General features: G+C 45.9%; 2 protein-coding genes across 2 annotated transcripts in view; one reads left to right on the forward strand and one right to left on the reverse strand.

The window, feature by feature from the left end:
- The window catches only part of GARS1 (glycyl-tRNA synthetase 1), a 40375-nt gene extending 35322 nt beyond the window's left edge, over positions 1-5053 (forward strand). Inside the window, exons 15-17 of the mRNA XM_073809792.1 lie at positions 1873-1966; positions 2979-3169; positions 4757-5053. Coding sequence (XP_073665893.1) covers positions 1873-1966; positions 2979-3169; positions 4757-4882 — 411 coding nt within the window. The 3' untranslated portion in view covers positions 4883-5053. The remainder of the gene's footprint in view (positions 1-1872; positions 1967-2978; positions 3170-4756) is intronic.
- Positions 5054-9731: 4678 nt separating this feature from the next.
- The window catches only part of CRHR2 (corticotropin releasing hormone receptor 2), a 51021-nt gene continuing 45665 nt past the window's right edge, over positions 9732-15087 (reverse strand). The window contains exons 15-16 of the mRNA XM_073809793.1: positions 11199-14347; positions 9732-10017 (exon numbers count right to left, since the gene is read on the reverse strand). The gene's annotated coding sequence lies outside the window, so the exon portion shown is untranslated. The remainder of the gene's footprint in view (positions 10018-11198; positions 14348-15087) is intronic.

Below are 15087 nucleotides of genomic sequence, written 5' to 3' on the forward strand. Positions count from 1 at the left end.
CTAAAGATAAATGTTTTTAAGAAGTTTTCATCCACTCCCTCAAGTTTTCTTTTGGCTCGGATGCTTTTGAATCACTGCTGCATGCCTACCACGTATCTCTTCATTCTGGCTAATTTCACTTTTCTCACCTCGCCTCTGCCTGTGGAAATTATACTCCTTTAATTTATAGCTTCAGGTTTCCAGGAAAGGCACTCAGAAGAAGAACGCTAGGGAGGAGAGGTTGTATAGGTCAAATTAACTGAAAGAAGCATTGTTACCTGCATGACCAGCTAAAGCTGAGTGTGTACCCAATGTTGGACATGTAGTTCTTTCTAGGGTGTTTCATCTTGAAAACGGACTGATGAGTTCTTGGCACCAGTATTTTTAAAAGTCTGACGTACCATGGGTAACGTGTAGCTAATAAAACTACTTTTATTCTCTGCCGTAAAGTTATATCTTCATTTCCTGACATTTAAGGAGCAGCTTTTCATTCATTAACAGATAGTAAGCACCTGAGCTGGACACCAGACATGCAAACATAAGGCATGGTTCTTCCTGAGGAATGATGTCATACTTAACGGAATGTGCTCTTTTTAGAAGTCAAGTTTGCTTCAAGCTTTTCCTGCTATTTTTCTAATGAAAAGTTTTTTAAAAAATCTTTTAGCTGTTCCTTTGAATCTAATGATATTGATATAACTAGAGTTTTAATAAAAATTTCATAAAGGCTAGGCAAGAATAAATTAGTTATAGTGTTTTATGAATTGCATAGAGATTCTCATCATGGAGAGAAATTTGATTAGGCTGTGAGAAGCCAAGTATGTTTCTAAATTGTTAGCACATAGTCCCTCGATCCATCTTCCTGTAAATTTGGTATAAAAGCATTGCTAGTGAGATAAAAAAAATTAATTTTCTATAAAGGCAGGTCCCCACTTCTCTCTCACATTAAATGAAATTGTCACAAGATGGAGGAGAGGAGTAGAATTCTGAGTGTTCCATGATTCAGGTACTATGTTGATAGAGTCTAGGGTTTACTTACAGTGGAATATTCACCATTGCTTGGCATTGAAGATTAATCAGGCTTTGGGGGGGCTACACTGGACCCTGTGTCATTCATTATTTTAATGGGACCTATTCATTCTGAGTCTCATATTCTTGCCTTCAAGTGAACCTTTTTTACAGATATTATTTAAGAACTATCTTCAGCTCTCATTTCCACCCCCAAATGGTAGACTAGTTTGCCTTCAATAGAGTATCTTTGTTTTATTTCTGAATAAATCTGAAACCTGTTTCAGGAGCAGTTTAGGGGGGCTGTACTTTTCTATGGGTATACAGAGCATCTTTCTTGTTTGTTTTCTACTATTTCTCTGGGACACACATTTGTGAGCTGATTAAGCTTTTCTGTTTTACGTAGTCACTAAGGCTCAGAGAGCCTTCACCTATGCTGAATCTCTTAAAGGACAGAATGGAATTTTGTCTTTTGACACTACTTCTCTGATGATTTGGGAGGAGGTTCTTTAGGGATCTCCACGGAAAGAAGTAAGGCTTTTAAGTGGTACCAAATAATTACCATCTTAGATGGTAGCTTTCAGAATGCCTTTACGTCATTTAACTTTCTTACAATAGACCTGCCAAGTAAGCAGAGCAGATGGTAGAGGTCTACTTTTTAGATGGAGAAACTAAGCTCCAGAGAGGGAGAGTTCACTGAGTTGGTCCAAATTCAGAACTGAGAACGAGATCTTTCTGATTCTAGTTCTGGATATCCTGCTCTCTCTGTTTTGTCACACTGCTTTTTCATATCATGTTTTCTAGTATTTTAACAGTGAAGATTGGACATTAATGTTTAGATCTTTATACACTAACGTATTTGGATTTCTTTCTTTCCAAACCATCTAGTTCTTCAGTTTCCCTGCTGTAGTCGCTCCATTCAAATGTTCCGTCCTTCCACTGAGCCAAAACCAGGAGTTCATGCCGTTTGTCAAGGAATTATGTAAGCAAATCCAGTTGGGTGATCTCCATGGGAATACTGTCAAGTAGACTGAATTTTAGGAAATGTTTCTCTTTGTTTTATATATATAAATTTATTTATTTATTTATTTATTTATGGCTGTGTTGCGTCTTCATTGCTGCGCGGGCTTTCTCTAGTTGTGGCGAGCGGGGGCTACTCTTCATTGTGGTGCGTGGGCTTCTCACTGCGGTGGCTTCTCTTGTTGTGGAGCACGGGCTCTAGGCACACGGGCTCAGTAGTTGTGGCTCACGGGCTGTAGAGCACAGGCTCAGTAGTTGTGGCACACGGGCTTAGTTGCTCTGCGGCATGTGGGATCTTCCTGGACCGGGGCTCGAACCCGTGTCCCCTGCATTGGCAGGCGATTCTGAACCACTGTGCCACCAGGGAAGCCCCAGAAATGTCTCTTTTCTTCAATAAAAATACATATTGAATGAAGACTAAATCTAAGGGATTTTAGCATCTGGTCTTATTTCTAAGAGAGAGAGTATGCTTGCTCGGGATGTTTTCTCCTGCATTTGAATGAGTCAGCGTAGGACCCAAGAGTCAGGTTTCAAACATCCTTGCTTCTCCTGTTGACCCTGCTGCTTGCTTCATCAGGGGAACCCTAGTGGAGGGTAACATCCCCAGTGGGTCTACAGCCACTGGACCCACAGCACTGAAAGGGATCCTAGTGGCCACCTGGTGTGGCCCACATATTTCAGAGTTGGGAAACAGGAAGCGTTCACTGAGCTGCTCAGGGTCATGCAAGCCTCCTGGCCTTGGCTCCTAGTCTGATGCTCGTTCCCCTGCAGCTGAATGAGACGTAGGTATGAGTGAGGGGTTGGGCGCCAGCAAGGGATGATACTTTTGGAATTTTTCTTTCTCTTGGCAACTGCAACTTACTGCTCTTTGGTGTAAGTCCCTTTTATAAGCGTCCTGAGCTTGTACGACATTGAGATGACATTGGGACTTTCTCATTTTTAAATTTTTAATTTACTTAATTTATTTTGGATAGCGGAAGCCTTGACCCGGCACGGCATCTCTCACAAAGTAGACGATTCCTCGGGGTCCATCGGAAGACGCTACGCCAGGACTGATGAGATCGGCGTGGCTTTCGGCATCACCATTGACTTTGATACAGTGAACAAGGCCCCTCACACGGCAACCCTGCGGGACCGAGACTCCATGCGGCAGATAAGAGCAGAGGTGGCTGCCTTCTCTTTGGCATTTTTAATCTTAGAAATGTGTACTGGTTCCTTCTGATTTGAGATGGATTTTGTTGTGTTTATGCTCCCCTTTTTTTTTCTTTTTAATTTTAATTATAAGTTACTATCAGAACACAGATTCCAAACCTCCTTGGCTTAATTATGAAAATATTCATTAACACTTCTCTAATGTGTGTATATATATATATTTTTTTTTTTTTTTTTTTTTTTTTTTTTTTTTTTTGCGGTACGCGGGCCTCTCACTGTTGTGGCCTCTCCCGTTGCGGAGCACAGGCTCCAGACGCGCAGGCCCAGCGGCCATAGCTCACGGGCCCAGCCGCCCCGCAGCATGTGGGATCCCCCCGGACCGGGGCACAAACCCGCGTCCCCTGCATCGGCAGACGGACTCTCAACCACTGCGCCACCAGGGAAGCCCTCTCTAATATTTTATAGCCATTTAGATCACTCTGGGCTCATTCTCTCACAGTTCCCTTTTATAGTTATTTATTTGGACAAGGGAAATATGATCCCTGGTGGTTGTTGCCATAGCTTTATTGGTAGGCTTTCGGGGGCGTAGACAGTTTTATCTTTATATTTCTATATAAATGTACACATGAGTACGTATAAACTTTTTCAATTAATCAATTCAAAACAGTGAATAATGTTTCAGTAATTTTACTTGATGGGAAGGGAACAGTGGAGATGGGAAAAGTACAGGAGGGAAAGGAAAGAGTGGCCACTTTAATTGACAGCCGCCTGACTGTCTTGAGCAGGTTTTTATTTAGAGTGCCTATCGTGTGCTCTGCTTGTTACAGAGAGTAATAGGGAAAACATAAGTGAAAGACTGCTTTTTTCCAAGGGAATTTTTAGTCTACTACAGAGGTCACAGATTTCTGGCTCATCTTTTTACAGAACCAGATCTGGCTACTCTGAACCGATGTTCCCGTCGGGCAGGGGTTCTCAAAGTGTGGTCCCTGGGCCAGCAGCACCTGCATCACCTGGGAAATTGTTAGGAAAGAGAAGTCTCCACCCCAGACCTACTAAATCAGAAACTGGGTTGGGGGAGAGAGAGAGAGGTCGGGCAGAACTGGTTTAACAAGCCCTCCGGGTGATTCTGATGGTTACTCAAGTCTGAGAACCCCTGCTGTGTGGCAGCCAATGTTCGGTTCTGGCTGAGGAACGGCTGGCCCCCTTCATGGGAGCTCTCCAGTTTCCCAGCTCCCTTCACTCATGTTACTTGATTGACCCCAGTTTTAAGAGTTAAATTTTACACACATGAAGTAACTTCAAGTGGCACAGAGATTTGGAATAATTAGGAAAGGCTGTGCGGGAGAATTGAGTTATCCAGGGAGCAGGCAGCCGTTCTGGGCGGGAAGAAGAGCCTGAACCCAGGCCTGGGAAGGAGGTAAAGAGGCTTCAGTGGGAGTCACAAGAAACATGGTATGGGGACCAGTTTGTAGAGGGATCCTGTCATTGTGTAGACACTGCCTTGGCTCTCTATATAGTTTCCTGAGTTCAGGGTGAATCCTCTTCTGGACAATCTAATCGAGGTGGTTGATTCTGGGACTTCTCTTTCCTTTTACCCCAGGTCTCTGAACTGCCCAGCGTAGTTCGCGATCTGGCCAATGGCAGCATCACGTGGGCTGATGTGGAGGCCAGATATCCTCTCTTTGAAGGTCAAGAAACTGGGAAAAAAGAGACAATCGAAGAATGAGGACAGTTTTGGCAACTTTTGACCATTTGCGCTAATAAAAGAATAACTCTCATCATGTCCACTTTACAAAAAAAAAAAACAGCATTGCATCTCCTCCCGGGGACTGCATTTTATCCTCAGTGGCTGCCTGATCTTACTCCCACAATTAAAGCTGAAGGAATTCTGAACAAACCTGTAATCCGCTTGCTCATCTTTCCGCGTTCTCAGCAAAGCTATTTCTCCTACCTTTGGGTAGACACTCACGGCTTAATGTTAAACACAGTTAATACATTTTAAAGTTAACTTTATTCAGAGAGCCGTAAAGTTCACCTGTTTGAAGCTTACAATCTGATGGCGTTTAGTGTATTTACAGAGCTGTGTAACTGCCTTCCAATTTTAGAACATCTCCGTCGCTCCAAAAGGAGCTCTCATGCGCCTCCCGGCCCCAGCTGCAAGCAGCCACTCATCTGTCTGTGGACTTGCCTTTTCTATCCTTTCTCTTTCTCCGAGAAGGTGGTGATGCACTGTGCCAAAGAGGCAGCAGTCTCTGAGTGGGTGGGCGGCTTCTGGGAGGAGCTGAGGTGCGGAGGAGGCTTGCCGGGGTGGGGTCAGGGCTGCTGACCCCATTGTCCTGCTGACAGAGTCTCCGGGAGGGGGTGCCTTGACAGAAAGCCTCTATTTGAATTTTAAGACGCGCTCGTACTTGGCTTCCCAGGTAGCCCTGGAAATCACTAGTATTTTTTTGGCTCAGCTTTTGAGGGACTTTACTTCTATGATGTTTTTGTACAGGACACTCAGAACACAGATGTTTATTTGTTAGGAAAAAATTCAAGGATGTGCCAATTTGAGCAGCTCTTTATTTACAGACCCAAGACTGTCTGGCTTCCCATCTTCCTCTCAGACAGTAGAGGGGAGGGGAGGGGCCCTTTCCAGAATGTTTTCCTTTGTCTTGGGTGTGAAGAGCAGTTGAAGAGTGCCCCAGGGATTCTCTCATCTTTATCTCATCTCCGATGACGCCTACCACAGTATTGCACGTAGTAGGTCGTCAATAAATAGACTTTGGATGAGTCTTGAAGTTTTAACAAATATGGGGAAGAAAGCCTTTCACTGAAACTTATTTCTCTTCTACCCAGTGCTTTTCAAAGTATTCATCATTAAATGAGAAGGAACTAGCTTTTAAATAAACTGAGTTTTTATTTTCTAGGGATTCTTTTCACCTCAGATTCCTAATAATCTAGCTCTTCACTTGGGGTGTATTCCAGCATTGTCACATTGGGGCTGGAGTAGGGGTGGGGGGCAGTTGTCTTTACTTCTTCCCATTTATTTAACTTCCTTTTACAGTGGGCACCTCCATAGTCAAGACAGTCACCGCCACCTCAGACATTGTTATGAGCTCCTTGATGAGAAAAGATACATTAAACACATAGTGGGATTTACCTACTTCGGATCATAAAGGGATTGGAACCCAAGCGCTCTTCGTTTTTCATTGGAAAATACATTTGCCATGAGTTAGATGCTGGATATTAATTCTACCAGCCCTGCCTTCTCTGTTCTTTCCTCTATGTGCAATGCGTGATTTCTCCTGAGAGAACACCCGGTGTCTCTGAAGCGACTGATTCCCTGAGTGGGGAAGATGGGCCAGTGGCAGAGCCCTGTGGTTCTGTGTCACGTGTGCTTCATTGTGAGCACAAGCAGCGAAAGAGTTGTTTTCTAAACAAAGAGGCTCTTTACACACAAGAGTTGTGTGCACGCACCCCTCTCCTCTGTTCAAGCCCGATGCGTATATAAAGCCAGGGTCTTTCTGGCTTGATATACTGTAAGGCCCTTATTATTTATGTATTTGTATGTAGCAAACTGGGCTGTAGCTCAAGAGCTGGGTAAGTGGCACTGCCTCTCAGGGAAGCCACATCTGTTCTTCACTGTCCTGAAAAACAGGGACGGGGAAGGGTCAGATTCTAACTGGTTTCCATGGAATGTACGTAGGAACACAGGAGTTCCTTTAAAACTTCGGTTGGAATTCAGGAGCTGAGTCTAGAGAGGTGTCCTGTGCCTGAGTTCTGCAGGAGTCCAGAACCTTAGTAGTGCTTAATAGCTCATAGTAGTAAAATACTGAATACAGATGAGCGTTCCAGAAAAGGAGATCATTGCCAAGTCGTGTAAATACAGAAATGATCTTACTAATTGGGTGAGATGGTACTGGAGACGTCTGATGTCCAAAGGTCTTTGTGACAACAATTTGCAAAATTATTTTGTTCAATAAATCACTTGAAATACATTCACTCTAGACCTTTATTTATTTTTGGTCCCTTAACCAGTATAAACTTAGGGTAACGGTAGTGACTGTCTTAGCCAGCGGAGTCTATTCACAAGAGAACCAGATCACCTGGAAATAAATGCAAATGATCTCTGGTTACAGCTGCTCCTAAATTAACCTCCTGTCACCAGAGAAAACTATTAATCTGTGTCTCTTGCGGGGGGGGGGGGCACCTAGGATGGAGAGATTTTGATAGCGTCACTCATGTGAGAGAGCCTTGCACCAGCATCTTTGCTGATAGTCTGACTGTGTGTAAGGCATAGTAGGTAGGCAGGTTTTGTTTGTTTGGCATTTGGCCTACAGCACAAAGAAATCTAGCTGAAGATTCAGCAAATGAATGGATGAATAATTCTGCTGTGCCTCAAAATTCGCCTCTTGTCTCTTCAATAATTCTTGGTTACTGGGCTGTGTCTAACCAATAATTGTGTTAAGACCATGTGGAGGGGATTAATATCTCTTCCGCAATTGGAATGTAATTTGGGAGCTTCACCAGGAAATGCCTGAGAGCAGTAGCCTGTGGCCCTGCCCTCCTGCCAGGAGCCCCTCTGGTGCTGGTGACTTCTGTTCTCCCAGCTGGGATGGTGTACCTTCCTTGCATGTTTCAGGACACATCTTTTTAAACCTGTCGCAGCAGTGAGTTAGTTCTCAACCCTGGCTGCACACTGGAGACACTGGAGCTTTAAAAATTGCTCACATCTGTGCTTCCCTCAAACCAATGTATTGAGTTCTGTTGGCCGGGCATCAGTCTTTTGAAAGCACCTTAGGAAAACCTCTGCTAGAACGGAGGCTTCACCTCAAGCCATAAAGAGCCTGAACCCCGCCCCCCTCACTCCGGGGTGGGGAAGGGTCTTCTGAACAAAGTTTCTAATGACAACAGGGGTCAAAAGTTGTCAACACCAAAGTTCCCAGAAAAGATGGATTTAGCGGGCATTGTTTTCATTGCTCCGCTGTGAGCATGAAATGTGAATGTGTGCTCACGAACCCTCTACAGCTCACATCCTGCTTCCCTTGCCCAGTGTTGGGGAGTGAATTCCCCTCCTCGGCCCCATAGGCTGGCCTGTCCCATTCCCCAGGACTCAGTGGTTGGAGCACAGTGTTTCCAGGGAGAAGGGCACGTTTGCTGGGTGCCTACCACGTGCCAGGCTGTTCTAAGAGAGGTCCCTTGTGCTCTCTCTTTCTACCCTTACAATAATTTAAGTATCCTTATTGTCCTTGTACATAAAAGAAAAAGGAAGCAGAAGCTTTACAGGTTCACTCAGCTAGTAGGGGGCAGAACCAGTTTTGAACCAAGTTCAAAGTACACGATCAAATCGCACTACGCTGTCATCTGTGCTCTGCTAGTTTCTACCTTTGTGGCTGGGGATGAAGATGACTAGAGGAAGCGTGCCTTGAAGGGTCCGAAGAAATCTTTCCTTTAAGAAGAGAAGTGCTCTGGCGTATTCAGCCTCAGAGAATGAGGAAATCCGTGGGTTCTCTGACAGCCGTGGAAACTTACCTTCTCAAGTGCTGGGAAAGCTTGAGCTTTTGCAAACCCAAATAGCTGACCTTGAGTTTTATCACTCGGTACCATAGAGTCGTGGAGTTGGCTTTGTGGCTAACTGGACAGGTTCGTAGGTCTGTAAGGGATGGGGGCTCCTGGAGGAGCCTACAACTTACTTCCCGTCCTTGTCACTATCCTAACTGCACCTAAGCCTTACTCAGTCACTTTTTACAAAGCTTAGACAGTTTGTTGCCATCCGGAAAGTCTTACTTGTATACAACCTCGCCCTGCAACTCAAGACCTTTCCTTATGTCCCACACTTTGGAGTTTGTAGCAGCAGATTCTCAGCCACGTTAGGAAGTCTAGTTTTCTCAGCCATGACTCATTTCACGAGAAACTGTGCCTTCCCTCATCTTCCTCTCTCTGTTGCCCGCACTAGAGAGGAAGATGAGGGAAGCGGCAAGAAGACTGTCCACAGGCTCACTGGTAGACTATAGCACTGATATTCTCTGTCTCCACGAACCCATTTCTGTCCTCAACCACCGATTTTGCTTAATGTCCTATCAAGCTAAAATTTTCCTCTTCTCATCTCTCTCTCGCCCTTGCTTATTTCCTACTTTTATCTCTTGTCCACTGTTCAACATTTGCCCATTTGGGGTATTTCCCATAAAATGCATGCAATTTTTGCTTGGCATCAGGATGTTCACAGCATTCCTGTCCGCCTCGATATATAGATTTACCAAAACCATTTAGGCATCATTTGTGAAGCCATTTAAGGTTCTTTTGCCCAGGTTAGGGCATGTGTCAGAACTGAGTCATCAGGGACTTCCCTGGTGGCACAGTGGTTAAGAATCTGCCTGCCAATGCAGGGGACACGGGTTTGAGCCCTGGTCCGGGAAGATCCCACATGCGGAGCAACTAAGCCCGTGCGCCACAACTACTGAGCCTGTGCTCTAGAGCCCGTAAGCCACAACTACTGAAGCCCGCACGCCTAGAGCCCGTGTGCCTAGAGCCCGTGCTCCACAATAAAAGACACCGCAATGAGAAGCCCATGCACCGCAACGAGGAGTGGCCCCCGCTCGCCGCAACTAGAGAAAGCCCGCCTGCAGCAAGGAAGACCCAGCGCAGCCAAAAATAAATAAATAAATGAATAAATTTATTTTTTAAAAAAACTGAGTCATCAGTGCAAGCAGCTAGGGCATAAACATGCGCACCGCTGTCTGCCGTCTGGGTCTGGGAGGAGTGCTAAGAGTTATTACACGGGAACCGTAAGAGGCTCTCACCTGGAGAGGGGAGAACTGTCACCTGAGTCACTCATTCCTTTTTCTCCTCTCCTTGAGCGTTCGTTTCCTTTTCTGAAAGCTGGTTGAACAGAATGATTTAAGTTTTTAGTAGGTCCATCCATGAACAGCTGAGTAATACCTTTCCTCTCACTCCTGCGAGTTGCAGCGGAGCCAGCTGAGTGGGAGGTGCCTGTCTTTGGCCTGACTGCTCTGTGCTTGTTGATACTTGGGTCCAGAACCTATAACCATTCTCGTTTTCCTGCCCGATGTCATTTCCTGCGGCTGAGGTATCATCATAGTAAAGGGTAGACTCTGGAGGCAGACACTTCCCCAAGTGAGTCAACTCAGACACTCAGGCAGTGTTACTGTGGGCAACGTGTATAACCTAAAGCTGACAATTCTTTACCATTAAGGAAACTGTGTCCTCATTCAGAAAGAAAGAAAGAAGAAAGCTCTCCATCAGCACGACTTTAGGCCGGTGAACCTGCGTTGGGCCCTGTGGGGTGGGGCTGGTGGGTGACCCTTGTGTTAAATGAGAAAGGCTTGATTTATTTTTTAATTCTAAGCCCACTCCACGTTGGCCAGAGGGGAGATTGCAGAACTGCAGCTGTGGACACTGGATGGAGACACCCAGTCCTGGGTCATGGACAGTTGGATTCGTTGGATTTCAAAGAGAAAGGGTCTGTTTGAATGAGCAAATGTGCACTGTCTGTCTCCTCTGTGGGAGCCCAGATGCTGTGGACTGTACGTGTTGGGGACAGGGACAGTGTATCAAGATGAGCCTTAGGGGCTCCCTCAGAGGGGGCGTCGTTCCTCTTGTTCCCTTCAGTGTTTTGCCTACTCTTGCACCGTTGTGCACTTTCTTGCCATGTGAAGTGCTGGACCCATCACTCTCCCGAAAGGAGCTTCTCTTTGACAATGTGAATTTAAAAGAACCTTGTATCCAGTGACACAATTAGACAAGCAGGTGTGGGGACGGGGAAGCGGGATTTCGGTTTCCCCGGGTGATTTTACTTAAGGAGCTGTGATCTTGCTGGATGGGGGTGGGTGCAGCTGTGAGCTCTGTGTCGGAAACCCTGCAAAGTGGATTCCAGTCCTGACTCTTCGAGAATCTAGCTGTGATAGCCCTGCTCTAACCCTCCACACCTCTGTCCCAGGCCACAGCCTGAGCCTGAACCTAATGGAAGTTTCTTGAGCTTGGGCCTGGGAAGAGAGAGCCCTTCTCTTTGGGAACCAAAGCTCACTGCCCTCCTCTTTTACCATTCAGGACTTGGTGCAGAAGCGAGCCGAAGTAGAATTTTTCCAGCCAGTGTCTGCATTTGTTGGGTCTTAAAACTCAATCACCAGCAATTAGTGCAGAAGCAGTTATGCTAACTAAAACAGCTCATGCTAATTAAAACCTTCTTTGGCTCATCCAAACCCACTGTTCTGCATCTGAGGACGAAATAATTGACAGTGAGATTAAGCAGGATGAGATTATGGGAAAGAAAAAAAGCACTGACAAGCTTTAAAAAATCTTTATGAACATTCTTTTTTAAATTGAGGCCAGAGCTCCCATCTTTCTAAGAAGAGTTCTGAAGCAAGCTTGCAAACTGGTCCACTCCATTAACCTCTCCTCTGGGTTAGTGACAACAGATGTCAGTCTTGAGTTTTCTCTCTTACGTGCCGCATCCAGGCCATCAGATCCATCTTCACTAGCTATTCAGAATTGGGCCACCGCCCTGGTCCAAGGCACTGCCATCTCCCGCCTGCTCTATAGCCAAAGACTCTTACCTGAACTCTTCGCTGTACCTGCACCCCTTCACAATCTGTCACACCCAGCAGCCAAAGTGATCCCATTCAACCCAAAAGCTCAGTGGCTTTTCTTGTCACTCAAGAATAACACCTGCGTGGCCCCCATCCCCCTCCCCACCAAACACACACACACACACACACACACACACACACACACACACGCTGATTTCTGTCCTGTTTGCCCAGCACACACGGAAGCGGGCCCTTGGCCCTCTCTGTTCATCTGCCTGCAATGTTTTCCATCCCAATCCTTACACATTCTCCCTCACTGCCTCCAGGACTTTGTTCAGCCATCAGCCCAGTGAACACTCCCCCAGCCATTCCATCTACAGTTTCAACATTGAGCCACACCCTCTCCCCATCAGGCACATTAAGATCCGTACACCCTTCGTACCCCCATTCCTTGTCCTCTTCTCCTCTTTAGAGCTTAACACTTCATAACACATTTTGCTTGTTTGTCTTGTTTAATTTTCAGTCTCCCCATCAGAATGTAAGTTCCATGAGGACAAGGATTTGGGTCACTTCATTCAAGGCTATGTCCTCCGTTATGCCCAGTGGAGTAACTGGCACTCAGTAGGTGCTCAAGAAATATCAATACTTGAATGACTTCTGAAGGCATCTTCTCCAGGGCAGCTGCCACGTTCAGTGCTTTGGTGTAAAAAACGGCTTACTTCAAGATGACTTCCCTGGACATACATACATAGATCAACATTGGCTCAAAACACCTGCCCTACTTGGCAAAAACCCCACAGCCTCTGAGTCGTTCTGACCAAGGCAGGTTCTCAAACTTGGTATTGTAGTGGACTTTGTAGAAGAAACAGGTCTCTAAACCCCCTGGAACACATCAGGGAATCCTCAGTATGAGAAACTTGAGCTAAAGTTTTGTACTGTTAAACTGTCTTTCAATTGATCCTATGAAAAAGGTGTTTTAAGGTAAAATATGTTTTACTAAATTTTTTAGATTATAACCAAAATGAAAGTAGTAAATTTAAAAATTTTTATAAAACTTGTAGACCTAAGAAGAGATTCCAGACAGAGAAACTCTTAAGATTCCAGGGCCTTTTAGAGACAAGAGTTCCTGGATCTGCGTGAGGCCCCCTGAAAGGAACTGGTAACTCATGGTAGCTACCTTTTTTTCTTTTTAAACTGAGTTTTCTATATTGCAGGATTTAAAAAAAATTTTTTTTAATTTTTTGGCCACACTGTGTGGCATATGGGATCTTAGTTCCCCGACCAGGGATTGAACCTGCGCCCCCTACATTGGAAGTGTGGAGTCCTAACCACTGGACTGCCAGAGAAGTTCTTGTATTGCAGGATTTTTCAGAAGATTAAATGAGAAACTTTTAGTCCAATCTGCCATGCAGAGCCATGCAATGTTCACGTCTTCCTTCCTTTCTCCACATTCAATGCACTGATCCACCTGGACCTACAATTTCTACAAATTTGTGTGCTGTCTTTTTTCATTCCATTGTGCCTCAGTAGAAGGTCCCTCCAGCAATCTCACTTAGAAAACTACTTCCTACCCCGCAGGGCACCAAAAGGAAAGAGGCCAAGGTGAGATAGGATGGGACTTGGGGCAATTATGAACAATAAGATACAAAATCGCCACAAACCAACTGTCATTTCTGAGGTGCTGGGAGCAAAAGCGGGGTACTGGGCATGCCCCCTGCACACAGCGCCACCAAGCAGGGGGGCAGACCACCTAAGCCACCCCTGCTTCCCAGCCCACCACTTCACCCCTACGCATTTAAGGGACCAGCTTTTCACCCTCCCCCGCTTCGGGAGCGATCGAGGGCACCTGTTACCTGGTTTCGCTCCCTCGCGCTGCAGCATGAATCCCAGTGAAGCCTTGCCTGAATTTCTCGTCTGACCTCCTATCAACTTCTACTGATTAAAGAATCCAAGGACCCAGGTCGGTAACAAAGGCACTAAAATTGTGCAGATTCAGTGGTTTTCAGATTCATGCTTTTGGAACCCTTAGTTCAAATGAAATCTCTCTCTTGAAACCCTGACATTTCCTGGGTACTGGCAATTCAGGGCTGGGGCAGACAAGCCCCTGCCCTCATGCCGTTCATGGCCTGCTGGAGGAGAGCCAACCTTACATAAATACTGTAGGTGAGTGTGGCCACTGAAGAGGATTCGGGAAAGAGTTGCCCACTGCCAGTGGGAGACACAGCACGGGACACACCTTGTGTGCTGGGGGCTCCCAGGGCCCTCCTGTGTGAGGATGCTTGTTAAAAGTGCGAGTTTCCACCTCCCGGGATCGTGTTTCGGGAGGTCTGGAGTGGGCTCAGAAACCTGTGCGGCTTTAAATGCCCTGGTGCTTCTAACACACACCACCAACACAGGGAATTCTTATTAGCTAAATCAGAGTATTTACATTTTATCCGGAGGTCAGGGGCTTTTAAACTTGGATCCGTGGTTCCTTTGACGGTTTCTGTAGACATGTCGTGTGCTATTGAATACGCTGTATTTTTGCACATTATACATTTATACTTTTCTAGGGAAGAGAATCCATCCCATTTCCAAGGAAGAACTTCTTTCTCCTCATTCCTCCAGATGCAGACTTTACCACTCAGGTGTGCCTGTTGATGGTGCTGGGGAGAGCCCAGAACCTGTGTCAGGCAGAGGAATGAGATGGATTTAGAGACACAGGGCTGGGGGAGTTCATTTGCTTAGGAACTAGCGACACAGACCCCTAGTGCACCCTTTGGAAAGCCCTGAAAGGACGATGTATTTGGGGCTGAGCTGGAAGAATAAGAAGGAAAGGAGGCAGCTGCAGGGTCGCTCGCAGGTCTACCACCAGCCTTCCCCAGAGAACTGGAGGCCAGAACTGGAGGAGGCAGGAAGAAATGGCAGGTCTTTGAATTTCTCCACCTTCTTGGGCAGAGGGGCCTCCATGGGGATCCATGATGCCGGATTGTTTATCGCCAGTTGGGCCTCAGGGGACCAGAGGGAGCCTTACTCAGTGCCCTGAAGAGCTAATTAAGAATCACAATTAATTACTTTGTTGTATTCACAACAGAGGCTGAGGGATGAATTTCGTTCTTCCAGATCTAGAATCAGCTCCTCTCTGCCCCTCCATGCTCAGGCATTTGTCCAACAAGCAGATATCCAGACTGGACATGGGACTCTACCTCAGAGGGTCCCTTCTATACAGGCTCTCCTTCCAAAGCGTAGTAGCTAACGTCTGGAAGTTTCTGGGGATCTGGCTCTCATTCATTTATTCAAGCAGGATTTGTGGCCCCTACTATGAACTCAGACAAGTCTGAGATTTTTCATTTCATTTTTCCCAGCCAGATTTAAAGAGGACTTAATCAAGTGGCCAGTTGACAGATCATTTCTGATGATAAAT

Source organism: Tursiops truncatus, chromosome 9, assembly GCF_011762595.2.
Source record: "Tursiops truncatus isolate mTurTru1 chromosome 9, mTurTru1.mat.Y, whole genome shotgun sequence".
In the NCBI taxonomy this organism is placed as follows: Eukaryota; Metazoa; Chordata; class Mammalia; order Artiodactyla; family Delphinidae; genus Tursiops; species Tursiops truncatus.